Source organism: Desmodus rotundus, chromosome 11, assembly GCF_022682495.2.
Source record: "Desmodus rotundus isolate HL8 chromosome 11, HLdesRot8A.1, whole genome shotgun sequence".
NCBI classification, from domain to species: Eukaryota; Metazoa; Chordata; class Mammalia; order Chiroptera; family Phyllostomidae; genus Desmodus; species Desmodus rotundus.
Window position 1 is genome coordinate 5,130,887 of NC_071397.1, and position 25,661 is coordinate 5,156,547.

The window sequence follows — 25,661 nt, forward strand, 5'->3', positions numbered from 1 at the left end:
GGCGTCCAGGTGGTCAGGCGGGTAGTCTCCTTTTCCTTAGTGGTGGCGAGGGCAGGTCATCCCATTTTGTGTGCATGTGAACTCCCGTCTTCAAGAGGCAGAGCTATGTGAGTGTGATAAGCTCTCTGGGCTAATGGTAGCATGGCCTCCATGTGCACACACGTTTATGCATGTGGGCTGCTTCTCTCTGAGGGGTGTGCAGAGGCACACTCCTTGTACCTCACGGAGGTTTTAATCACTTGCTGGCTTCATTTTCCCAGGACCTTGAGTGAGCCCCGGCAGGCAGAGATCCGGAAACAGTGCCTTCGCCTTTGGGAGGTGAGCGTTGGCCCCTGGCCCACTGTCGCTCCAGGGCAGGGAGGCTGTAGAGAAGAATAGGAAACTCGCCTGCCTTCCCTCATAGCATTCCAGAGCCGGGAGTCTCAGCTTGTGGGCTCTTACCTCCTTGGTCCTTTCACTGCCAGTTTGGCCCTGCAGCTGGGTCCTAAAGGACAAGAGTGGTGGGTGACTAGGTCTCATTTTACTGCTGGTTGTCCTAAGTGGCAACACTGACCACAGACAGTCACAGAGAAAGGGAAGTGGCACATGGGGTGTGTTGCCACAGGGCCTGAAGGGGAGCAGTGGCAGCATTATCTTCCTCCATCCCTCTCTGTGGCTTCCTGTGCTCCCTGCTGCTTCCTCTCCCCCAGTCGTCTGACCCACCCCTCACCTACATAGACTAACTCAGTCTTGGTCAAAAGTACATCTGAGTCCTAGCTGGTGTGGCTCAGTGGATTGAGTGCCAGCCTGCAAATCAAAGGGTCACCAGTTCGATTCCTAGTCAGAACACATGCCTGGGTTGTGGGCCAGGTCCCTGGTAGGGGGGCACCAGAGGCAACCACACGTTGATGTTTCTCCTTCTCTTTCTCTCTCCCCTCCCCTCTGCCTAAAAATAAATAAATAAATAAAATCTTTAAAAAATTACTTTAAAAAAGTACATTTGAAAATCAAAGCTCTTTGCTTTCTGTTTTCAGATCCCAGACCAGGCTCGAGTTGCTCCTTCTTCCTCAGACCCGAAATCTAAGTTCTTTGAGTTAATTCAGGTAAGTGTGGTATCTGGTGAAAATAGAAAGTTAGAGAGGCCTACATCTAGATGTGAAAGTGTCAGTGAGGCCCCAGATGCCTGGCACCCCCCGGGCGCCAGGGGGCAGGCTGAGGGGACCTGCGGCGTGGGTGTTGAGTTCCCCGGGAGCCCATCCGGCCACCTAAAGACTTTTGTCCTGAGACATGCTGTGCTCAGCCTTGGCATTCCCGCCGCCCACAGGATGGTGCAGTCCATCACTCTGGCGAGCGCACAGTCCCCTGAGGTTTGCCTGCAGGGGAGACATTAAATGTGGTGTGATCTTGGTCTGGGGAGCTGGGCAGAGGGCCAAGAGGGGCTGCCGGGAGAGCTGTGCAATGGGTCTGGCCTAACCCTAGGCTCCCTGACCTGTTTCTGCTAAGCTGGTCCTTGGATTTCTTCTGCCTTGTTTCTTTCCCATCACCCAACTTCCAGTTCTTCCCTGGGTTTCATTTAAGTCTGGCCCAGATCATGGGCCATTGTGCTGGTTTTGAGGATGAGTTTGAAGCCTCAGAACAATAGCATGTGTCCATTGTTCTGATTGGGGTGGAGATATCACTTAATTGCTCTCACTTCAGCTGCTGGTGAGTCCTCACCGTCAGTTTTATTGAAGGGCTGGCTTTTCTATTCTGGTGACATTTGCTTACAGCTCAGGTAGATTGATCTGTACTTGGAGACTCGGTGGTGTTTCCTTTCCCAGCCTCCCCTGACAGGTCCTAAAGGACACTCCAGGCAGATGGAATCAGGTCCCAGTGAGTGCTTGGTTAGGGAGAGCAGGGGGTGCAGGGGATGGTGCGGAGAGCAAGTGCTTCCTGTCCTTTACCTCTCCCAGCTTGCCCCCACCCCTGTACAGGCACCCATACTGAGTGCCTGTCCCTTCCCCCAACCCAGCCGTGTTTTCTCTGACCCGGGGCTGCAGGGCACTGAGATTGACATCTTCAGCTATAAGCCCACGCTGCTCACCTCCAAAACCTTGGAGAAGATCCGCCCAGTGCTCGACTACCGCTGCATGGTGTCTGGCAGTGAGCAGAAGTTCCTCCTTGGCCTGGGGGTAAGTCTGCAGCTGGCTTCCTACCCAGTGAGGGGTGGCGGAACCTTGCCTTTTGTCCGGGAATCTAGACAGCTGCCCGCCAGCCTCAGTGCATGTTCTCTTGGCCCCTTGACCCCAAGGAAGGTATTTCTTGAAACTTCCTTTCTTTCTCTGAGTGAGCCAAGTGTTTTCATTCTTTCATTTATTTATGTATTTGTTTATTCATCTGTGCTCATTGCTAAAGGGAATACTGCCTCTCTTCTTGTGATGTGGAGCTTCCAAGGCTCGCTCCGTAGTCAGCGGACTTATTTGGCTTGGGCCCATGTAACTGTTTCTTTGCAACACCACCAGCACCCCCCTGTCATCGCTTCTTGCAAAGCCACTACCTGTCCTTGACTCTGGGGCCCCAGGAATCTAAAATGAGCTGAATGAAAGCCTTGGCAGTTCTGCATGTTACTTGACTGGGTCATCTCTGTGCATCGAGGGCCCTGGTGGGCCTGCTGGGTATTTTTTAGCTGCTGACTTAGTTTTCGACGAGGGATAATTGCTCGCTCTTTCCACTCTGACTTGTCTTTCTATATAATTTTATCTCTACTTTCCCTGTGTCCTCTCACACTTTATCTCTTTCCTCCTCTGCTTTCGGGATCCTTTTCCAAACCCACCTCAGTCTAAGGTGGATATACACTAAGCTGGATCTTTCTTGAGAGCCACTATTTGTGGACCTTGGGCCTTTGAATGGTGCCCCGGGTTTATTCCCTACATCAAGACTGAGTTGGTCTCTACTTCTGTCCCGCTGAAGGTGTGGAAGCCAGCACTGTCTTATCACTGAAGTAGATAACCGACTGGTCTCTCCTAGACATTCTCTTCAGACATTTCTAAGCCCTATAAGCTTGTAGCCGCCAACTAAAAGCTCTTCTAAGAACTGAGCCTCTGACCCCCCAGTCTCCATGCCTGCCTGACCCAGCCTCTCTCTCTGCCCTTAGAAGTCACAGATCTACACGTGGGACGGCCGCCAGTCAGACCGCTGGGTCAAGCTGGACCTGAAGACAGAGCTGCCCCGGGACACTCTGCTCTCTGTGGAGATTGTCCATGAGCTGAAAGGGGAGGTCAGAGGTGGTTCTGCTCACGTGTGCTGCCCCTGCCATCCAGGAACCTGGGGCACAGCTGAGTCGGGCCCTTTTTCCCGAGTTAACTGGGTTACATTGTTTGTGGTGCTTGACAGGCCTAGGGCCAGGGTAAGGCTTGATACTTACTCCTTGTTGAGCAATTGCCACAGCATATTCAGGTAGGAAGGACCACAGTCTCCATATGTGAAGGAGGAGACCTCTGTCATCTCTATGCATCAAGGGCCCTGGTGGGCCTACTGGGTATTTGTTTAGCTGCTGATTTAGTTTTTGACCAGAGATCCCTTGGGAAAGAAGCAACTTTCTCACGAGCTCTGGATGGTAACAGCCATACGGAGGACTCTCAGAATAGTCAGTGGGAAAATCCGGCAATAGTGGGAGGCCAGGCCCTTGGCTGGAGCACCATGGCAGCAGCTTCACTGGGTTTGAGATTCAAGGAGACTCAGTACCCAGAGCCTCAGATCTCTGCCTGCTCAGAGGCCTGGGCCAGTCTGATGCTGAGAATTTAGCAGGGAGGGAGGCAAGAGAAATACCCTGTGGTTAGAGCCAGTCGCTTTCCCGGCTGCAGGTAGAATGGTGGGCAGAGGGGTCCCCAGGCCAGTGCCTGGCGGGGTGGGCAGTGTACTTGTCCTTCTAGGGGAAGGCCCAGCGAAAAATTAGTGCGATCCACATCCTTGATGTCCTTGTGCTGAATGGCAGCGACGTGCGGGAGCAGCACTTTAACCAGAGGTCTGACCTGGGCCCCGGGGGAGGGACATGGGGTGGGCCAGGGCACCTCTGTGGCAGCAGCCCCCGAGGCTTCGCCACTCACCCAGGCCTTCTGTGCTTAAGGACATCCTTAGAGTTTGCCGCCTCCACCCATGGGTGGTTTCAAGGGCAGGGTGGGAAGTTGGTGTTGGCACTTCAGACTTTGCTTAAGCCTTGTTGGTCATAGATACCAGCACACTCCTATTTTGCTACAGCTGCTCAGAGCACAGGTGATATTTGTGTTGAGGTTGAGAAAGGGTCTTCTGGAAGAATGTGCTCATGCTTGGGTGGTCCCATTTACGTTGGTTCATCTGGGCCCCACAATCCCCATAGAGGCACTTCTGTTGGAGGGTGCATGCCTAATCAGTTGTGAAAAAGGAGGGACATCTTGCACCGCCGTGATGCTGACCCCACTCCTAGGCTGGGCCATCGGAGTGAGTGTGATGTGGGGTGATACTGGAGCTCTGGAGGACTGCCTGAATGCAGCCGCAGGCACACTGCGGGAGAAGCAGCCAATAGCCAAGTCAGAGATCAGAATCCGGGGGGGGGGGGGGGGGGGGGGCGGACGCATAAAGACAGACATCAGGGGAAAAGGGTAGGGTAAGTGTCCTGGGGCACGTGAGTGCTGCCTCTCGCTGCAGTCAGGAGTGTTCTCCCACTGGCGTGTGAAAGTGCCCTGGGACAGGCAGGGGTGCTGCTGGCGGCACCCTTGCTTGCATCTGAGTGATTCTGTTTGGATTGTAGAATTCAGCTTGCTGAGAAATTCGTGAAAGCTGTTTCCAAGCCTAGTCGGCCTGACATGAATCCCATCAGGTAAGTATATCATCGCTCCTTTCCAAATCCCTTCCCCTTTGCTGCTTTCTGGCCAGTGTCTCCTTCCTCATCCTGGGGGGGAGACCAGGTGAGTTTGGTGTTAGAGATGACTGCCCTTGATGAGTGATTTGTTTGGGGTGCTAGGTAGATGGCTTCTTCCCCCCAGAGTAACTCCCCATCCTGACGGTCAGGGTGGGCGAACTCCCACAGGAGAGTCACTCCTAGTGGCTGAGGTGTCCTCATTTAAGACGGGTTTCTGAGAGCTCACACACCTCTGTGAGTCACGTTCACACTTGAGCATCATTAGCATGTCACCTGACGTTTCCATCTTTTTCCCCATGAGAAAGGGTCCTGAGGGGCTGGGAGTCTTTGAACATGAAAAAGAGAAGGGCGGTTTGAGGGAGTGGGGTCCCTGGTGCTTGGAAGAAGGCCAAGGCTTGCTGCCGTGTTAGGTTGTGTCAAAGTTCAGGGTCCTGAGGGCGGAGAGGAGGTGAAGGGAGCAGACAGGTGGAGAGTAGACTTTTCATGGCTGGGCTGAGGTCCGAAGTTATTACCTCCGGTTTCATGTGGCTAGAGACTGAGATGTCTATATTTTATCAAAATCATTTTTATTCTTTTTAATATGAATTTAGTTAAAATTAAATCCAGTACTGAAAATGTACGTTACAGATGTCTTCTGAAAGTCTGAAAGCGATTTCTTCCGTTGCTTGCAAACCCTGCCTGCCTGGCCCTGAGAGGCAGCCCCCGGGAACTCTGCCTGCGGTCTGGCTGCTGGGTCTCTGGGGGCCCTCCCAGGGGCAGTTCCCAGGGCGGGGCACTAAACATGAGCCCTGCATCCTGGTTAGGAGTCCCCCTGCCTCCTATGGTAACGGACCTATTAGGACAATGTGGAGGTAACTGTGTTACACAAATGCCTCAAACCCATGCAGTCAGATGTGGCCAAGAGCCTGGACCTTGGTGTTCTGGCCTCTGGCAACAGTGATGACACACCGGGCTGGGACGCTGGCAGAGACCCCTGTGCCAGCCAGCCCTTCCACTCGCTCCCGTCTTCCCTAACCACAGTTGCTCTCCCCAGGCGACTCTTGGCACCTCTGAAACCTAGGGTTTGTCTGTGTAGTCAGCAGGCTCGGGGGCAGAGGGCAGGGACAGGCCCAGCCTCCGGCCTACCAGCTATTGCCTGGACAAGAATGTCCCCCTAGGAAGCCCTTGACCTCTCTCCGTCCCTCTCCCTGCAGGGTGAAGGAGGTGTACAGGCTGGAGGAAATGGAGAAGATTTTTGTCAGGTGAGTGACTCAACCAGGGTAGCTCAGGGTTTGAGAGGAGTTCAGATGGGGGCCGTCACAATGTCCAGGATTTGCTGTGTTTTTATATAAAGGTTGTTTGGGGTGGGTGGCGAGTGGGCCCCGGCAAGCTGCCTTTACCCCCAACCTCCCTTGCCTAGTGCAGTGTGACTCCACTGCAGCCAAGGGCCCCCCCGGCTGAGAGCTGATTCAGCACCCTGTCACGAGGGGAGCAGGCCAGTGTGTGTCAGACAGAAATACGGGCTCATTGATGCTGTAATAGTTACGATTGTCCCTGCGAGGGGCCCAGCAGAAAGCTGCTCGAAACACTATAAATCCCAGCTCCTGGTGCTGACAGAGAGATGGAGCCTGGAGGGTTAGGGGGCATAACTGCCTCTTCAGGTTCTTAGCTGAACCCGTGCTGGGGTGGCGTGGACCTGTGGGTCTGTCCTGGGCGTGCGCTGCTGCGGCCTGTATTCTCAGTGCGCTTGTGTTAACTCTTCGTCGGCCACGGTGATGCCGTGGGTGGTGGGCTGAAGACCTGGCGGCACCCAGAGCCTCAGGTCTTGCCCTTACTGGTGTCACCCTGAAAGACGGCAACAGCAGTATGTCACGGACGTCTGTCGCCCCCCTGCCTCCATCACTCTGTTGAGGAGTCAGAGCCTGAGGCTGAGCCCTGAGGCTGGCACTGCACGCACGCACGCACTCACGTGTGGTGTGGAGCAGTTTGCTCGGGTCTCTGCCTCAGTTTCTCATGGTGACCTGCTAGTGCTTGGTTGCTGTCATTTTGCTAATAGCAACAGACTAATGTTAGGGCTTTCTCTCTCTCTCTGTCATGCACACACTCACACTTCCTGATGCACGCCTACTTGGGGAAACCAGGTTAGAGATGAAGATCATCAAGGGCTCCAGTGGCACACCGAAGCTCAGCTACACGGGGCGGGACGACCGGCACTTTGTGCCCACTGGCCTCTACATCGTCAGGACGGTGAATGGTGGGTGATGAGTGCCTGTTCCCTGTCCTTGCCCCTCCGTCAGAGTGATTGGCCCAGACCCTGCCTAAGCCAGAGCTAAGGGTTCTCTGCGAATGTGGGGAGCAGCCAGGCGGGCATTTCTCTGAGGTGCCGGGGGGCAGGGGGGTGCGCTGTGTGCCCTGAGCCTCCTCTGTTCTTTAGCAGTTAGGTTGGGGCGGGGAAGAGAGGAGCCCAACTCGTCCATGCACATGGTGTCCTCACGGCAGGAAGAGGATTTCCCAGCAGGCAGCAAGCAGCAGATTCAGAAAGTCAGTCTCGGACATTTGCACCCCGTGTAGAATCCCCTTCTTCAAAGCCCCCTCTGGTTAACAGAGTCGTGCTCCCGCTGCCAGGGTCCGAGCTGTTGCCCTGACCCAGGTCGGCAGGGTCAGGTGGGGTTGGTACTTCACTTAGTCATTCTTCTGGAGCCCCTTCGGGCTGGCAATGAAACCTGCACCCTCACAGGCCAGTCTCTGCCTGCACTCTGGGGGAGGGGAGTGGGAGAACGGGAGGGGAGTGGGAGAACGGGAGGGGAGGAAGGCACGCCCCTGCCTTGGCCTGACCTCTTCCCCCATGGGTTTGTGTCTTCTCTGGGCTGCTTCTCCTCTTCCTCCTGTCAGAGCCATGGACGATGAGAATCAGCAAAAGCTTTAAGAGGAAGTTCTTCTACAACAAGAAAACCGGGACCTCTACCTATGAGCTCCCTGCAGACTCCATTGCCCCATTTCAGTAAGTAGCCCTCCTCCAAGCCTGCCCATGCAGGGGTTCCCCTGAGCAAGGGCCGGGGTCCTCCCCACAAGGGTGCAGAGGGCAGCCCCCTCCAGGGTGTGGCTGGGCCTGGGTAGTAAGCAAGCTCAGTTAGAGGAGTGACGCCAGGACCTGCTGTGACGGTTGGGAGTCCTGGGTGGGAAGGGCCCCACAGAGCAGCTTACATAACGCTGGCCTGGTGGTGGGAGCATGGCTGAGTACCACAGCGCCGCCTCTTGAAACCCAGGGTCCCAGGTGTCCCTTCTCGGGACCCAGAGTCCATCTGCCAGATCATTGATCACAGGTTTCAACAGCTACCAGGAGCCCTAATGTGCCTAAAATTAGCCATCGACGCTAGTTCCTGTCACCACACAAATACTATTTACTAGACCAGCGCAGATAGGTGAAACAGGAATATCAGTAATTGTAGAAGTCCAGTTGGATGTAGTCAGCAAGCAGCAGCTGTCTGTTGGGAAGAGCTGATTTTAGGAGGTGAGGAGGAAGAGTTGGAGCCTTCTGGGGTTTTGGCTGCCAGAGGAAAGATCCCCTAAGCCAGGGGTCCCCAACCCCAATTCCTGCCCCTTCCTGGCCACACAGCAGGAGGTGAGGGTGGGGCAAGCTAGCAAAGCTCCGCTGGCATTACAGCCTGAGCTCCACCTCCTGTCCAGCCCTCGCCGTGGGTCTGTGGAAAAATTGTCTTTCACGACACCAGTCCCTGGTGCCGAAAAGGTTGGGGGCCGTTGCAGTAAGCCACGGTTGCCAGGGGGTGGGGTGGTGGTCTCTCTGCCCTGCACCTCCTGAGTGCAGTCCTCTGACCTCCTTTCTCCTTCCCAGCATCTGCTACTATGGCCGGCTCTTTTGGGAGTGGGGGGACGGCATCCGTGTGCATGACTCCCAGAAGCCCCAGGACCCAGACAAGCTGTCCAAGGAGGATGTCCTCTCCTTCATCCAGATGCACAGCGCCTGAGGGCCTGGGGATGCCCACTCCTGCGGAACGCGCTGTCGTCCGGAGTCAGCATGCTCTGCCTGGGGCACACAGTACTGGTTCCTTTATCCTCGGAAAGGGACAGGGGGACACAGTCACTGCAGCCTGGCCATGAGGAGTGGGTGGTCTCTCCGTGTCCCCTGAAGAGTTCAGTTGGGGGCCTTCTGAGGACACTCACAGGTTCCTTCTTGGACACCTTTAGACTTCCTTCCCCAGAGACCTGCCTGGGAACCGTCTCCCCTGCCAGGACTCAGCCTGAAAGATGCTGCTCCTGCGGCGGGTCTGCGGTCAGGGCCCAGGGCATGTGGGGCTGGTGAGGGACATGTCAGAGAGCCCAGGGCCTTAGCTCTGCCGTTGTCTCCTGTATCCTGTAGACTCACTTTTCTGAGTTCCATGCACTGCCCTGAGGGCAGCCGTTGCCCAGCTTTGCCCAACTTTTTACTGGGCCAACGCTGAGTGGGTGAAGGCCCACTGTCGTGAGCTGGCCAGGAGCAGCTGCTGTACAAATCAAGGTTTTGTTTCTTTGAACTTGCTCTGTTTTGACGCCAAGATGGCGTCATTCTCTTGTCCCGTCCCTCACCCTGTCTTGGTCTTGCCTGGAGTTCTTCGCAGCCTGGACCTCTGACAGCCCCGCAGGCCGGGAAGGGAGGTGTGAGGGCCCCACATCCCCGATGCCGCATCAGGATGCAGGTAGCACCACCTTTGGTAGTGGGTGTGACCGCTTCCTTGGGTGATAGAGCCTTCCTGGGCCCCGTCCCCTTTGGACCGGAACCGTGGGCAGCTGTGGAAGGGGAGGGAGCATCCTCGAAGCCTTGCCTTTCTCTGTGGCCCCCCTATAACAGACAGTACCTCTGGGGGGGTACACCCCACCCTCTGGCAATCATGACATCCTCATTTGCCACAGCCACCTTGCTACCCTCCCTCCCTTTCTTCCCCAATAGGGGGTATAGTCACTGTCATTTTATGGTCACTGTTTCCTCCATGGTGGTGGAGGGGGAAGAGGGGAAGCTGGGCAGTAGCTTTGGGTGGGGAGGGCACCTGTCAGATGTTTGTACAGGCTCCCTAGGGCCCCATCCCAGCGCTAGACTGGTTTCCATGGAGATAGGGCACTGAGGCTCCCTGTGAGGTTGCAGTTGGCTCCACCTGGGTGGGGCGGGTCTCCAGCCAGCATCCAGTCCCCCTTCCCCCACTGGGTTGGCAACAGCACTGCTAAAATGCTCTTTCCACCCAGTTCTAGGTATATCAGTGTGTCTTGCGAAATCTCGGATCATTAAAGATAAACATATTTTTAGTGCCTGTGTGGCTCTGTGCTGGGGCTGCTGCTGGTCGTCCTTGGTACTTTGTGGTCTGGGGCTGGCTTGGCTAAAACAGCTTGGGCTGAAGGTGAAGGGGAGGAAGCTGTGCTGGAAGAGGGTTTGTGTAATCAGGGCTCTGTCCAAGCTCAGGGCTCCCAGAGCTGCTGCTTACTGCCAGAAAGGGGCCCAAGGAAGTCAGGAAATGATGCAGCTCCTGTTAGGAGCGGGGCTGGAGGATGAATGGACCTACAGCCCAGCAGGGTAGGGAGGCACTTCCCCCTTCCATAAATCACACAGCTCACTCTGGCGGTACTGTGACAATCCAGGATCCGTCTGTGTGACTAAAATACCGCAGGTGTCAGACCAATTAGTGCCACTAGACCAGAGGGAGGGAGAGATGGTTTTGCTGACCTGCAGCCAGCATCCCTCCTTTCTTCCGCACTGGGTGCTGTGCTTGGGGTGGGGGGCATGCAGGTGCTGGCAGCACCTCCCGCTCCATTCCAGGCCAGTTTCTTCACCAGTTCCGTCACTGATGCTGGTTTCCTCCTAGAGCCTGCCTGCTTTTTGTTTGGCTCCACCTTGGCCTCAAGGGTCCTTCCCCGAGCTCCCAGGACAACTCCTTTCCTTTTTTACTTAATTGGGGACATCTCAGCTCCCAGCCCTTCACCTTTTTGGTTGCCCTGCACTGCTCTGCCTCGCTGTAGCCTCCCACTGCAGACTCCTGGGCCCTGTGCTGGGAGTAGGTGGGGATGTGCGCAGGGGCGGTTTGAGATGTCTGTGTTTGCAGCTCCTGCCTCCCCCTCCCGTCGGCCCCGCCTCTACTGCTGCTTCCTGCAAACCCCGCCTGATTTACCGGCCACTGTCACCATAAGTCTGTCTGGTCATTACCGTGACTCTTGTTGCCCACTCACTCCACCAGACCTCACCGGCTTGCCTGCCTCTTGAAGACGGATTAACTCCTTGCCTCTGTGGGACTGCCACGCGACCACTTCAAGTCCCCAAGTTGCCTTTCGCAGCATAGGCTACATTTTTTCTGCCATAACTATAGGCAGTGGCACTGATTAGAGAGCAAGGTAGTGTGTTTGGGGGGGGAGGGGGGTGGACACATGGCACATTTCCCAAGCCCTAGACGTGACTCCCAGTGTAGTTCTGGCTTGGAGAGCACTTCCTGCTGTCTCCTTATTCCCCACTTAAGCCGGGGGCTCACCTTTGCAGCCTCCTTTGTTTGAGTTCTAAGCCAAGAGCTCTCCCTTAACATCTCTCCCTTGATTCCTGAGTGTGCACTCCCCCACTGCCCCCCCTCCCCCAGCCTGCAGCGGGACCATGACACTGACTCAGCGGATGGGCACAGCCTGGGCGTTCTTTATTGCCTCTCCTGTGGGCTAAGGGAGGGGCTGGCACGCAGTCCTGGAGACCCAGGCCCTTTGGTGGGGCAGGGAGGCAGGAGGGGCTGAGCCAACAGGAAGCCCTGCTCCAGTGTCCGGGTGGGGCAGAAATGTCCCTGTACCTTGGTCCTCTTGAGGCCTGAAGGTCCTGCTTGGTCGTGACCAGGTTGCAGACTCCGGAGAAATCTCAGGCTCACATGGTCCAACAGGCATAGATGAGGCTCAGGAGGACGAAGATGGCCACAGAGAGCAGCATGTTCTTCCGGTTCTCATGCCGAAGCAACTTCAGCTCCTTTTCTGGAAGGACACGGGGTGTTGGACAGGTAGTTTGGTTCCATCTGCTACTGTCATCTGCCTCTGCCTCTCCCACAGATGGGCACGCACACTGCTAAGGGCAGAGGTGTTCCCTACCAGCCATTTCCTTACCTGTAAAAACGACTCCCCCTTGCCCACAAAAGTCCCAGCACTCAATGTGCTCAACCATTTCTCTTCAAATGCATTTGATGCTGAGAATGGGATGTGTGAGGGGGTCACCAAAAAGGCCACACATGAAAGCCAAGCTATATGGTGGCATGGCGTCACCAGGTGAGTCCTCAGCCTGTCCCCGGGTGGGCTCTGGTGCTCATCCCTTCAGGGTGTCTCAGCTAGAAGCTCTGAGGGCACCAGGACCTCCTGCGTGCTGGTGCTGGGGTGGGGATGGGTAACTGCACCACCACTGCTCCCAGTCTGCTGGGCGCCCTTAGTGGGGGACGCTGAGAGGAGGCAGTTTGTGCTGTGAGTAGTCGGCTTGCCTCTAGAGGAAGCCAGTCCGACTCTACAGCCATGCAGTGCCATTGATCTCATGTGACACGCAGGTGTGTGACAACTGCTGGCTGGAGGGGGAACTGATGTCCCACCTCTACCTGTGTGAGGGAGCAGGGAGATACCTGCAGACCAGACGGAGTGCAGGGCCCGGGGAAGACGGTGGGTGCACATGGACTGTGCTTAGTGTTTTTTCAGAATGGGCCCCGGGAGGTTCCCTGCCATGTGGACTATTCTGGGCTGGGTCTTGGCCATGTCTGGCCCCTGAGAATAGAACAAACAAGTCAAGGAGCCTCTGTGGACCCTCCTTCCTCCAGGCCAACGGGCGGAGTGGCGGAAGGGGTGGTAGTGGGCCAAGCAGCTGCCCTCCATCCCCTGCCTGGGCTCTACCTGGCTCTGCCCCCCAGCACCCAGAAGGTGGCAGCATTGCTCCAGCCCAGCAGCCCTTCACAGCACCCCAGCGGGAGGTTCACCCTCCATCAAGTCCCTCACTCCCACCACAGGGTTTCCTCAGGGTGGAGTGGACGTCTGGGAGGAGCAAGCAGGGAAAACAGACTTCCCAAGTCTGAGTGGATGTGAGAACCTTTTCTGGACCTGGCTACCAGCGTACTCCTTCATTCCAGGCAGACAGACCTGCAGGCCACTCTGCCTCCCCAGGAACAAAGGAACAAACTGCTCCAGGCTGCTAGGCCTGGAGTGGGTTCCTGCAGCCTCCTGGACCCCTGTCACCTTATGGGCTCTCCGGGCTGCCTGCCCCTGCAGACCCTGGGACTGGAGGGTGGGGCTGCTAGCAGAAGGGAACTTTCTTACCATAGTTGGAGGCTTTGTTCATGAGGCTGTTTTTCTCCTTCTCCAGAGACTTCCTGTGAGGGGGAAGGAGTTTTATGGCTCCAGCCCTTTTCCTTCTTCCCAACCAAGGGGCAGCTGGCGTACCAGGGCAGGTTGGACAAGAGCCCAGGTCTCTGGTGGCAGCTGGAGGGGGGACTAGAAGCTCAGGGCCTAGGTTAGACAGGTGGGTGGGGGTCCGGGGGCAGAGGGTGGGGGTCAGGGGCCAGAGGGCATGGGCAGGAGCATTACCTGGTGTCCGGGCTCAGCTCCGCCCCACAGAGCCTGGAGTTCACAGCCTCCAGGGCCCTCTGACATTGTGACAGCTTCTCCTCCAGCCCATCAATCTGAAACATACAGCACACCAGCGGCTAGAGATGGGAAGCAGAGCCTTTCGACTTTCAAAATAGTCAGGACTTTGGGATGGGGAGGAGGAAGCCTCTAGGAGTCTTCCCGCACACCCCCCTGCCATGCCTAACATTTCTGGTTTGCTGTCCACCTCCATGTGGTGCAGCCTGGGCCCCGCTGGAAATAGGTGGGGATGTCGCTCAGGGTCTCACAGCTGTGCCGACCCAGTGGGCCAAGTCATGGGTTGGGGACGGGCAGAGGCAGCCCTTTAGTCACTATCTCCCCTGCACGGGCCCCCCATCAGGACTAAGCACAGCTTGGAACACGGCAAACGCCTGCCACACAGGCGTGTCCTGGAGGGAAGCGAGATGCTTCGGGAAGGCTCTGCCTTTCCAACGCACCCAACACGGGAGGGATGGGTGATCAGACATCCAGGGGCAAAGCGCAGGTGTTTTTCCCACTGATGACACTTCATCTCTAAGTGATCTCAGTTGTAAGACAATACACCTTTCCATGAGAGTCACCAGAAAGTGCTGTGTGGAAACACGCAAAGCACTTGCACTTCTTTTTGACTAGGATCTTGAGCAAAAACATTGCCCATCATCAAGGTGGCTGTAACTTCTGAGCAAAATAACCTCTGAAAGATTGGCTGCCAAAGGTATAGTTTTCCTATTTGTGTTGATTATAATTTCAGAGATGTGCACTTGACAAAATGATTTGAGTTGTGGGAAAACCTCACATAACATACTGGACTGGATCGTCCAAGCCTGGGTCCTGGTGTCATGCATTTGGCCTTGGAAGTTCATTTGTGTCCGTCTGTCCCCGGGTGTCTAACCGACCACCCATGCTAGGCCTGGGCCCGCTTTTTTCGAACCACTGCCCTGCCTGGCAGCCTAGATTTCGGTGGGCGGGAAGGCCCACTGGACCCCAGAATGCTTGATTTTCTATCTGACTTAACTCCTTCTGACCACGTCCCCGGGAGGGATAGCAAATATGACCTCTATTTCATAAACGGAAGAAAAGGTCTCCAAACAGAATCACTTCTCTGAGGAGTCAAAGTGGAGCACCCCTCTCTCCTTATCGCTCTCAGTAAGAGAAGGAGCTAGAAGTAGGGGTGTGTGATGGACAGAAGCCCCCTGGTCACGGGTAGCCATCTTCTGAGTCGGGGTGGGTTTGGCAGGGCTGGGGGCCTGAAGGGGAGACCGTCAGAGCAGCATCCAGCTGGCTGAGGACATGGCATGCTGGGAACCTCATGAGTGGCCGTGGATGAAGCTGGCCCGGGGCTCAGGAGGCAGCAGCAAGTTCTGAAGGCCAGGCCTGCTGCGCCTGGGATGACAAGCCTAGAGCAGTGTCGAAGGGCAGAATAAACTCAGGTGTGATCTGGGCACTCTGCAGAGACATGGAACGGCAGGTGGAGCCCAGGTTCGGCCACACCGTGGCTCTATGCGGCCTGGCATGCAGCTAAGCTGGGAGCAGGAATGCAAAACCCCAGGATTAAAGTAGAAAGAGGCCCCAGCAAAGAGATCCAGACAACACCAGTGGAAGAGTTACACTCTGGAGGCCAAGGGGGGGGTCCCAGAACTCCTGCCCAACCAGCTGGACGGCAGGTCAATTAGCAGGAGGAGCATGCCAGGCCCAAGACTGGCCCCAGTGCTCAGATTCTCCTGGAGCTGTGGGTGGGTAGCAATGCTAGCTGTGACTCACAGGCCAAGTGGTTACAGTCAAGGCGGGGACTGAGACAGGGACTCAGACAGTGCAGAGAGCAGATACCCCAATGCACAATAACATTAAGAAGTGTCTGGACATTGCGTTTATATTCAGAAGACCAAGAGCCCATTTTTATACGGGGAAGTGAACACTTAAGTCACTGAGATGACGGCAGGTGCAGCATGGCTGCAAAGGAGCGCTAGGCAGTCAAGAAGGCAGTGGTGTGTGGGGCAAGCTCCCTGCAAGTTAGCACCCTGTGCCTTCTTGCACCTCACAGAGCTGAGGACCTGGTAGGTATCGTGTAAACTTGCGTGCAAGCAGTTCAGAGAACTAAGAAGTAAGTGGTGAGTGTGCAGGGGTTCCTGGTGGGTAAGTCTGATTTGACCCCAAGCCCAGCAGTGGCTAAAGCCTGGCCTGAGCCTAGATGGGGAAGACGCAGAGCCATGACAGGAAAAAGACGGGGAAAAGAGGTCCATAAGGTGAGGAGTGGGCAGGAGCACCCCTTAAACAGGAGGGAGCCGAACGTCCCAGGGAAGCCTGGAGCCAGGATCCAGGACGTCTGTACTCTACCAGGAAAGGCTCACGAACAGTTCTGCCGCCAGACACTGCCTTTCTTATCCAAGCTCGCACTGGGGAATCGGTGCCTGGCGGCGGCTTCAGGAGTGAGCAGAGGAGCTGGCTCAGTGAGAAGTACAAGACCAAGGATTCTCCATAGTGGCAGGGATGTTCCCTGCAGAAGAATGTCAAGATCTGCTGAAGTCAGCCTGGCAGTCAAGGTCAGCATGGGTTGCAACCCCAGCCTAGAGGGACCATCACTCCTGCTGGCAGGTAAGAAGGGAAAGAAGGACTTCCTCATTTTCAGTCATCAGGAGCAGAGCTTCTCCCGGTGTTCTTCCAGGTCTCCCCCCTCAGAGGCAGCTCTGAGTGCTGTGTGCTCCATGGTGCTCTGCTGGCAGCTCGGTAACCCAAGCCAGCTAAGCAAAATCCCCTCTGCCACCTGACTCGGGGAATAACACCTCAGAGCTTTAGGGAGCTCTCCCTGGGGTCCCATATGCCATAAAACCACTGTGTTAAGAGAAACTGTAAAATTCATCTGAAATTCCCCTGAGGCATCTTGTCAGGAGCGTGGAGCCTCCTGGCAAAGTCCTCAGTGGGGCGTCTTTGGGGGCAGGAAACACGAGTGCTAGCTTATGTGCAAACTGACCAGCACACAGGCCAGGCCAGGCCAGGCTCCCTGGGTCTGACTGCTGCCAGGGCCTCATGTGCAGCTTTTGTTCTGCCGACAGGCCATAGGCGGTCCCTCCCCTAGCGAAGGTGCCCCTACTGAGGGTGGCTCAGTCGTGTCCTGTAAGCATCCTGACAGCCTGGGAGGTGGCTCCCTGCCCACTGCCTAAGGGGCCACTGTCTAGGGCCCGACCTTCTCCTGGGAAAGGGCAGAAAGCACCCTCAGGGCTTGGCACTGGGCCGCTGCTTTCTAGGTTGGGAAGTTGTTTCAGTCTTGCTGGCCTGGCTCTTGGGAGCTTTGGATCAGTGAGTGGCTGGCAATGAGTTAACCTCAGGAGTCAGGCCATGGTCACGGGGCATATCCTGCACCTGCCTGGCCAGGTCCTTCCTGGGCACCAAGAACTGATAAAGAGCACGGTGGAGGGTATCTGAGCCCAACTCAAACCGCTGGGTTCGCACGTGTGGACGTGTGGATGGTACAGAATGAGGCAAGGCAGCCTCATGGAAGCCGAGAGTCCATGCAGAACTAAGCCACCCCAGGAGCAGCCACCTCTTCTGTAGTGCAGGCTGCGTGCCAGGCACTGCTCTGAGCTTATCTCGGATTCCCTCACACGATGCTCACAGTTACCCCCTGAGTGAGCAGCACTATTAGTACCCACACCTCGCAGATGAGGAAACTCATGCCATAGACAAGAAGTACTTTGTCCTCGGTCACATAGTGAGCCTGCCACCCCACGTCGACAGAGCAGAGAGCCACCGGCCCTTGAGCCCCTCTTGGCTCCTGGGTCCAACCTCCACTCCGTACACCCCGGGCTAGGCCGTCTGTGGGAAGCTCGACAACAATGACTCTACCAGGACGGGGCTGCCCCCATTCTACAGAGGAGCGAGCGCCGGCACAGAGATTTTAAGCAACTGCCCAAAGTCACGGAACTGGGAAGTGGCCGAAGTGCGTTCTGAATCTGGGTTTTTCTCCTCCGGAGCTCATGCTCTTTCTTTAAAATCCCTCGTGGAGACATTCACGACAAAGGATTGTGTGGAACAGTTACTCTACATCCCAGTCAAAGTCTGTCTGAGCTTGCTGATCCGGCTTCCGTAGACTCTACTCTGAATAACCTTGTATGGAGGAGCTTTCCTGGTCTCTGTCCACGTAGCAGATCCTCTCTGGGAAGGAAGGACCTGATTGAAACCTGTCTGCTTGGGGACAGTGAGACAAGGAGCTGAGCATCCGTCCTCACATTGGAGGCGATTACCCTCCAACCCTGGCTTCATTCACAAACGCCCCAGGCAGCCTCCCCAAATCGTCTAAACTGCCAAGGCACCTTCCAAAATGCACACAAAACAGACCCAGTTTGCCCACTTCCACCCGCCCACCCCACTTTCCAGTACGCAGGTGATGTTTTGAGTTGTACTCTTGAAATCTGTATGGTTTTATTAACCAATACCACCCCAATAAATTCAATTAAAACAACAACAACGGACTCAGTTTGGAGAAGAAGGGTGGGTTGGTGGGCCTGATGGGCGCTCCTTTCCCCACGGGCATCGAAGCCTTTCTTCTCACTGGTTAATTCACAGCCTGCGAGTGGTGTCAGCTGTCTCACGGCCAGCCCCAGCAGCCTGGGAACTGGATTTCTGGAAACCCACTCGTTTTCACACGTCAGGGCAGCCCCGGGATGTTTATTATAATGGATAAAGAAGCCAGACCGCCTGCCCAGATGGTCTTTGGCAAGAGCGCTGGGCTTTCCATCTGGGGCCTTTAGGCCACACAGCCAAGTCACATGGGGGTCACGGGCCTCAATTTTTCAGGTGACTGGCTTCAAACCCCAAAGGGCTGATTACTCCGACACTAATTAAGGGGTGTCTTTCTGTGGAGGAGGCTCACAGGCCTCTGTGGGGGCAGAAAACCTCCCCAAATCCTCGGGCCTTGTGAGAAGTCCCTCTCCTGGGCGTGCAGATGAAGACGGGCAGTCTTTCCAGTTCTTAATCAATGGACAATTGTCAGGAAAAACAGAGAACCCAGGGGCCTGTCATTTCTCTGGAGAGTCACCCTCACCCTGCGTCAGGGACAAGCGAGGGGCCCTCCGAAGCCCCAGCCAGCTCTGAGAGGCGTTCTCAGACCTTCCCGCCTGCAGAGCGGCTGCAGGGAGAGACACGTCACCCTCTCTCTGCCTGCAGCCTTCGTCTGTCCCTGGCCAGAATGTTGTTTGGAGTTTGTTTTCTCTTCTTTCCCCAAATATATTTTTTGGTAAATTAGCAAAAGCTTCTTCATCGCTGAAAGGCTCAAAGCATTTTTCAAGAACTGGCATCCACTCCGCACCTTATGAATTCATTAATTAAGATGCTGGCAAACAGCCACTCCACACAAGCTGACATCCAGCCGTGTTGGGTAATGAGGTTTTAGTCTCCTGACCCCCATCAAGTGGAGTGGAGCCAGACACAGGCTGCCAAGAGAAATCACCTGCCCAGTGGCGACCTGCCTCTTGTGTCTGGAAGCAGGTAAGGCTCATTTAATGGTCAGCGTTCCTTGAACGATTTCTGCTTGTTGCAAGCCTTTCTCCCAGCCCCTGGCCGGGCAGCACCCTGGCAAGGCAGCATCCAACGGCCTGCCCCACCGTGGCCTCCTAACGTCTAATCAGCAAATCACTCTGCTGGGCTCAGAGGTCAGAGGCAAAGGTTCAAGTGCCTCCTCCAGCCACTGAAGCCAATTTGGTAAATATTTATTGACAGTCTACTGAGCTGCTTCTAGTCCTTGTCTCGGCAAATTGGCAGGCTCCCGTCAGCTTGGTGCACAGGCGACTCCAGGACAGGACCATCTTTGTCTTTGTCCGCCTCCCCGAGACTTCTGCCCCGCGCTGCCCTCAGGCAGCTTACATCAGACAAACAGTCAAGATTCCTTTCCTCTGGCGCTCACCACATCTAGGCTACCTCTCCCCTCAACCTACCACCTCAGCCTCATCGTCACTGATCGTGGCCTCTTTTTCTGAGAAGGATTCCAGTAAATTTGAAATGACTCCCATTAAATTGTATTCCCTGTAGCAGACACTATTGGTTAGCTAGCACAGCACTAATTCCCAACCCCCTCCTTTGTCTAACTCCGTTACAGAAGTTAGAAAAGCTCAACAGAAAGCTTTGCCAGCCTCGCTGCAGCTAGGCGTGGCCATGAACCAGTTCTGGCCAACAAGATGTTCAGAAGTCAGCTGGGAGATTCCTGGGAGGGCTTATCCTTTGCTTATAAAAGGGACAAAGAGTGTTATAGTTCCTTTCTCCTTCTTCCTCATTTACAGTTGGATATGAGCCCTGGCTGGTGTGGCTCAGTGGATTGAGTGCCAGCCTGCAAACCAAAGGGTCGCCAGTTCAATTCCCAGTCAGGGCACATGCCTGGGTTGCGGGCCAGGTCCCCAATAGAGGGCATGTGAGAGGCAACCACACACTGATGTTTCTCTCCCTCTCTTTCTCCCTCCCTCCCACACTCTCTAAAAATAAATAAATAAAATCACTGAAGTCAGATAGGATGACTGGAACTTAGGCAGCTATATTGTGACTAAAGGAAACAGTTTAGAGAACGCAGAAATACCAGCCCTGACATAGCTGAGCTTTTGAGCCAATGCCACCAAGCTCCAAATTTCCTGTTATGGGAAAAAAAATATATACTCCTATTTGTTTAGATAACTAAGGTCAGTTTTCTGTGACTTGTAGCCAAAAGCTTTCCAAACTGATAGATTTTTGTACTAGGAAATAGATCAAACCAAGTATCTCCTTTAAAATGTCAGCTGAGACACTGCATATCTGTTAAGACAATTGGCTGTTGAAACATCTAAAGACACCGAGTTGAATAGTCCCTCTTCCAAAGAAAAGCACAATGACCAAGTAACAGCTCATTACTAGCAGAGATTTAAAAACACAAACAGGTTTTACACCAGCCAAAATCCTATCGCTTTAGACTGAAATGAAACCTTTCCCTCAGCCAGAACCCACCTATCAGTTTAGACTGAAACACACCTTCTCCCTCCTCCCACCCAACATTAAAATCAGTGCCAGAGCTGGGGATTTCTCATCTGAACTGAAATTCTTTCTCGCTATTCAGAATTAACTCTCAGAAGCTAAAACTCATAGCCAGTTTTTTCCAAATCTGAGATCTCACGAGGTGGCAGATGAGTTGGATACAAAGATCTTAAGAGGAGCCACGAGTCGGGGAGGCCAGGAGGTGCTGCGGCTGTCCTGGGAGGTAACTGCCTGGTACAGCTGGCCTGCGCCGGCCTCGGGGTCGAGGCTGCCCACTCGGCAATTGCTGCATTACAACAAGTGGAGACTGTTTGCAGGTGCTGAGCTGGCTCCCTCACTTGTGGGGATTTTATTGCTCTCGTCAGGTTAACAAACACTGCTGATTAAATCATCACTTCCTTGGCTGTACGCACAGGACTTTCAGCGAGGACGGTATCTGCTGCTGCTGACGTCAGTACACATTCAACACTCAGACCGCTGGGGCGACGTCCAGGAGCAAGGTGAGGAGACAGCCAGATGCCAAGCTTTTTCTCAGGTGCACAGTTACAGATCTCAAATGTTAGAATTCCCAAGCAAAAAGTAGCCTTAGAGACCAAGATGGCAAATGTAAGTATCTATATTGGTATGGACATGTAAAAAGTGCATTGGCAAATGTGACTGGTATAAGGTGGCATTAGAGCATACGTCCCAGCAAATTCAAAACACCTTTAAAGCCTGTGTCAGCCAAACAGAAGACCACTGTGATCTGCATTTGGACCATGTGAGTCTATAGCCCTTGGTGAACTTAAAGCCCTTGGTGTTACAGACGAGGAAACTGAAGTCCAAACAAGGGGCTTGACTTAGCCATGAGAGAAAGATGCAAAAGAACCACAAAGGCTGCTGGTAAGAGCACCGTTTGCTGATCCTAACACCGCCAGGCCCATGTTAGGCTCCTGAAAAAGATCTTCTCATTTAATCCTCAAAACCACACTGCGAGGTAAGCTGCAATCTGTGTAGACTGTGGGTTGTCCACTAAAACACACTAGTCCCTTCTTCCCTACGACCAGCTGCACTGGGGCACGTGGCCTCCCAGCTGAATGCACTTTCCAGCCTCCCCCTGCACATAGGTGAGGCCTCGCTTCTTACCTCACGTCTCTGCCAATGAGAAGTGGGCATTTTAGGTCCAAGACTCTTAAGACACTAGGTGTGCTTCCTTCACTCTCTTTCCTTGCCAGTGGGTACATCAGTGGGGTACGGCCTGGCTTCACTCACGAGGTGACAATAAGATCCAAAGGGAAGGCGGAACCACAAGATGGAAGACAAACAGCAGAACCACTACTGTCCCAGCACTTTAGACCAGGGGTTGGCAGACGATGGCCTGGGGGCCAATATGGCCCATCATCTGTTTTGTAAATAGTGTTATTGGAACACAGCCACACCTATTAATTTACATACTGTCCATGGCTGCTTTTGTGCCAAGACAGCTTATCTGGAGTATAGTTGATTTATGTTATTTGTGGTGGTTATGTTTTCTATAAAGATGCCACCAAAAATGAATGAGCAAATTCTGAACCGGGTTAAGCTCCTGTGAGCCTCTGGTCAAAACATTATTATCAACTGATCAATCCAAAACTTTGTTTTGCATGTTTAACAAGACCTAATGTAATACACACACACACACATATATATATATATATATTCTCAATTCATTAACACTGAACTCACAGCCAAACAGCCCTATAACTCAGACCTGAACAAAGTCACACATACAGTCACTCTGCGAGGCTCAGGAAGCTTTCCTGCACTCGGAAAACTAGACGGTACTTCAGCACCACATTTGAGAGCCATTTTAAACAGCAAGATCCCCAGCACAAAGCCCAAAATTACAAACTAGTGTGGCACTAAAGAGACCACCAAAAGGACACTTGTTTCCCATATAAGAACTGAAACAAGGCAGAGGACTGCCTTGTTCAACCTTAGCGGGATACACGGGCCTCAGATGGCTCAAATTTTTTCCTGCTTTGAGTTCGTCTGTGAATTACTGCAAAAGCAGTGCAGGTATTGATTTTACAAATACATTTGGACAAGTAGACAAATTCACAAATACAGACTCCATGAATAATGGAGGATCAACTATAGTTACAAGAGACTATATGGTCCACAAAGACTAAATATTTACTCTCTGACCCTTTACAGACAACATCAGCCCGTCCCTGCTCTAGCATGTTAGAACCCCCCCCCAACTTTCTTGTGCTTGATGACACTGACTTTTGAGGTTTGTTACAGCAGCCTATTGTGTCCTAATACAGACTATAAAGTCTATGCTCTTCCCACTACACAGAGCCTTCTCATTTCACCATCTATATTCTCCTTCAGAAGATTTATATTTCCATCAACTTTTTCCCCCACCAAGTAGGCCGGTGTTTCTCAAGGGTGTCACTGAAACCTCCTGCTTCAGCATGACGTGTGTAGCTTGTTAAAAACACAAAATCCTGCCACGGCCGGGGGGCTCAGTGAGTTAGAGCCTAGTCCCAATATGTCAAGGTTGTGGATTCAATCCCCAGTCAGGGCACATACAAGAATCAACCAGTGGATGGGTAGGTAAGTGGAACAACAAATTGATGTTTTTTTCCTCTAAAATCAATCAGTACGATTTTTTGAAAACATTCTTTGCCTCTGGCCAGGTAGCTCAGTTGGTTAGGGCGTTGTGCTAATATGCCAAGGTTGCAGGTTCCATACATGGTCAGAGCTCAAAGAAGAATCAACCAATGAATGCATAAATAAGTGCAACAACAAGTCGATGTACCTCCCTCTCTCTCTCGCAAATCAATGAACCCCCCTACCCAAATTCTTTGTTAAAAATACACCCTCCCCACCCCCAAATACACACCCAAGTCTTAATGAAATTACCCCAGGTGGGAGAGAATTCAACAACTCTCCATTGTAACAAGCTCTCCAAAAGATTCTTAGTGCAACCTTACATTTCAGAAGCACGAAAGTGGTAGTAAGCTCAAGATTATTACTCTGTTTCTTGCAACCTCTGGGAAGTGATCTAAGGAATCGTAACACATCGGAAACAAGATGCACTAGAACAGGACTCTTAGGAACCGCGGTAAGCGCCTCCTGTACCCGCCCCCCAACCCCGCCCCCCCATTCATCCACAGCGGAGGAGTGAAGCTCACCAGAGCTCCGCCTCCTGTCACCTTCGCCCCTCAACCCCACTCCTTCTCCCGGGCAATGAAGGTTGGGAACAGCTGCACTAGAAGACAAATCACTTGGCTTGATTCTCAGCTCCTCTATAGCTTCAACCTGGGCTCTACTCTAAACCTCAGTTTCCCCACCTGTACAAATCTCACGGGTTTATACTGAGGATTAACTGAGGATGCAAACAAAGTAGCATATAGTCGCTGCTCAATATGCATCAACTTTCTTTCCCTTCCATAGGCAGCAAATTATTTTAAAACAATTTGGGAACATCACCATTCCACAATTCTCTACAAATTCCCGCAGGTTCCCAAAGTAATTTTCAAGCTACAAGCTTCAGCACCCTAGAGAAAAATTTCCCATCTCAGAGGAAAGTTAAGCCACTACGAACACACTAAACAGTATGGGCTTCCTAACCTTTGGGGGTCCCTCATCTACAGGTCTCTGGGGTACCCCTTAACCTCTGACTCCCCGCCCTTTTAGGGTCCTCATTTAACGTCTCCCTTCAGGGCCTCCTTATTTCTGTGTCTCGCCCTCTTTGGGGTCTCCCGTTCACTTCCAAGTGTCTTCCGCTCTGGAGGTCCCCTCACCTCAGGTTCCCACCTCTGGTTCCCCCTCGGGCTCGCCAACCTTCGTACCCCTCCAGGTACGCACAGGGGGCCCCTCATGTCCCTGGCTGCCCTCTTCCAAACGCGCGTCCCCCTGCTGCCTCCCTCAGGCCCCTCCTCCAGCCTTCAGCCGGGCTGACCCACTAACGACGTGGCCCACTCCAACTTCTCTCACCTCGAGAGCGACGCCCAGATTCTCCCGCTTCTTTTTAGCCATGTTATTTGCCCGGATCCCCCAGTAGTTATTAGACGCGCCCATTGGTGGCATCACGCATGCGCGAACTGTCGTGCGTCCCCTTTATTGGCCACAAAGCGGCGAGAGGTGGGGCCTGGTGGAGGACCTCTGGTGGAGGGGCGGGGCCAGCGTGGCGCGGCCATGTTTGTGAGGGGCAGCCTCAGCCCAGGGCCGGGGGAACGGTAGATCCCTAGATGCCCCGGGAGGAATAGCGCCCCACCCTGGAGTAGACCTGCCTCTTTCCTTATTTATTCAAAGCCACTTTGCAGCACTGAGAGGCTTTTTTTCCCCCTACCCCATCTTCTTCATTGCCCTGCATCTCTCTAGTGACCACCCTGCACACTTTGAGGCCACCCTGCACCTCCCCCGCGCCGCCATTCAAATCCTGCCCAGCTTTCAAAGCCCGTCCTGAAGCACCGCTGCTCCCGGAAGCCCTATTTTGAGTCCCTTAGCCTTTGAGGATCTGATCATGAGCTTCTGTTACTCCTCCTTTTGGTCTTGTGTTCTTATTCATTTTACTTGTTTTATTGTAAGAACAGCCCACAGACATCACAGGAAATCTAAAGCAGCATCCCTTATATTCTACCAGCCTTAACACCGTTCCTTGTCTGTGTTTCTGCATACTCCCCTCCAGGCTTCCTTTCAAACACAGTACTTTATACTGTCGTCACCGTATTGTACAGCCCACTGTAGGCCCAGGCATTTGGGACGTTTTCACTGTGACCCCAAGATAAAAAATGTTATTCTGTATCATGGCCCAGTTACCCATATACCTGAAACTAAAATTTCCCGATAAACAACTTTACCACCTGCGAGGCACTGTGATATCTCCTATTCTAGCCTATTTTATTTTTTTAAAGTTGGTGGCAGGAGACTTGTTAAGTTTATTTCATGACCCATTAATGGATATTGAACTGCAGTTTGTAACACACTGTCAGAGACATTTCCCTGCTTTTGAAATCATCATTGGTGATGGTGGTATATGCCGCCATGTGAGTTGTCCGTCTGGGATCGGACGTTACCTCCAAATAATGGTAAAGCAAATACCTTTGCATACATATAGCTCCGTCTTTCTGAATTCTTTGAGATAAATTTGTAGACGTGGAATTACTGGGTCAAAGAATATGAGACCAAAATTGAAGCTCCTTATTTTCTGGCCAGTTATCTCGCTGTTGGAGCCTGTTGTTCCTGTGTGTGAATAATGACCCCGACT

The 25,661-nt window shown here is 53.5% G+C and overlaps 2 protein-coding genes across 2 annotated transcripts in view; one reads left to right on the forward strand and one right to left on the reverse strand.

The window, feature by feature from the left end:
- Positions 1–10,129, forward strand: part of CMTR1 (cap methyltransferase 1) — a 42,418-nt gene extending 32,289 nt beyond the window's left edge. Inside the window, exons 15-24 of the mRNA XM_053913779.1 lie at positions 261–318; positions 1,014–1,082; positions 2,019–2,150; positions 3,113–3,235; positions 3,891–3,982; positions 4,745–4,813; positions 6,049–6,096; positions 6,976–7,088; positions 7,727–7,835; positions 8,688–10,129. Coding sequence (XP_053769754.1) covers positions 261–318; positions 1,014–1,082; positions 2,019–2,150; positions 3,113–3,235; positions 3,891–3,982; positions 4,745–4,813; positions 6,049–6,096; positions 6,976–7,088; positions 7,727–7,835; positions 8,688–8,820 — 946 coding nt within the window. The 3' untranslated portion in view covers positions 8,821–10,129. The remainder of the gene's footprint in view (positions 1–260; positions 319–1,013; positions 1,083–2,018; positions 2,151–3,112; positions 3,236–3,890; positions 3,983–4,744; positions 4,814–6,048; positions 6,097–6,975; positions 7,089–7,726; positions 7,836–8,687) is intronic.
- A 1,269-nt stretch (positions 10,130–11,398) lies between these two features.
- CCDC167 (coiled-coil domain containing 167) lies at positions 11,399–24,480 on the reverse strand. The gene is made up of 4 exons (XM_024557681.4): positions 24,389–24,480; positions 13,397–13,491; positions 13,130–13,182; positions 11,399–11,815 (listed from the first exon to the last, which is right to left on the reverse strand). Exons 1-4 carry the CDS (start codon positions 24,470–24,472, stop codon positions 11,712–11,714), a joined length of 336 nt encoding a protein of 111 aa, XP_024413449.2. The 5' UTR covers positions 24,473–24,480; the 3' UTR covers positions 11,399–11,711.
- Between the last annotated feature and the right edge of the window lie 1,181 nt (positions 24,481–25,661).

Coding starts and splice junctions, on each gene's coding strand:
- CCDC167 (XM_024557681.4), bottom strand. CDS start 24,472: ATGGGCGCGTCTAATAACTACTGGGGGATCCGGGCAAATAACATGGCT. Junction 13,492..24,388: donor ATCTGGGCGTCGCTCTCGAG/GTGAGAGAAGTT, acceptor TGTATGTTTCAG/ATTGATGGGCTGGAGGAGAA. Junction 13,183..13,396: donor GAGCTGAGCCCGGACACCAG/GTAATGCTCCTG, acceptor TCCCCCTCACAG/GAAGTCTCTGGAGAAGGAGA.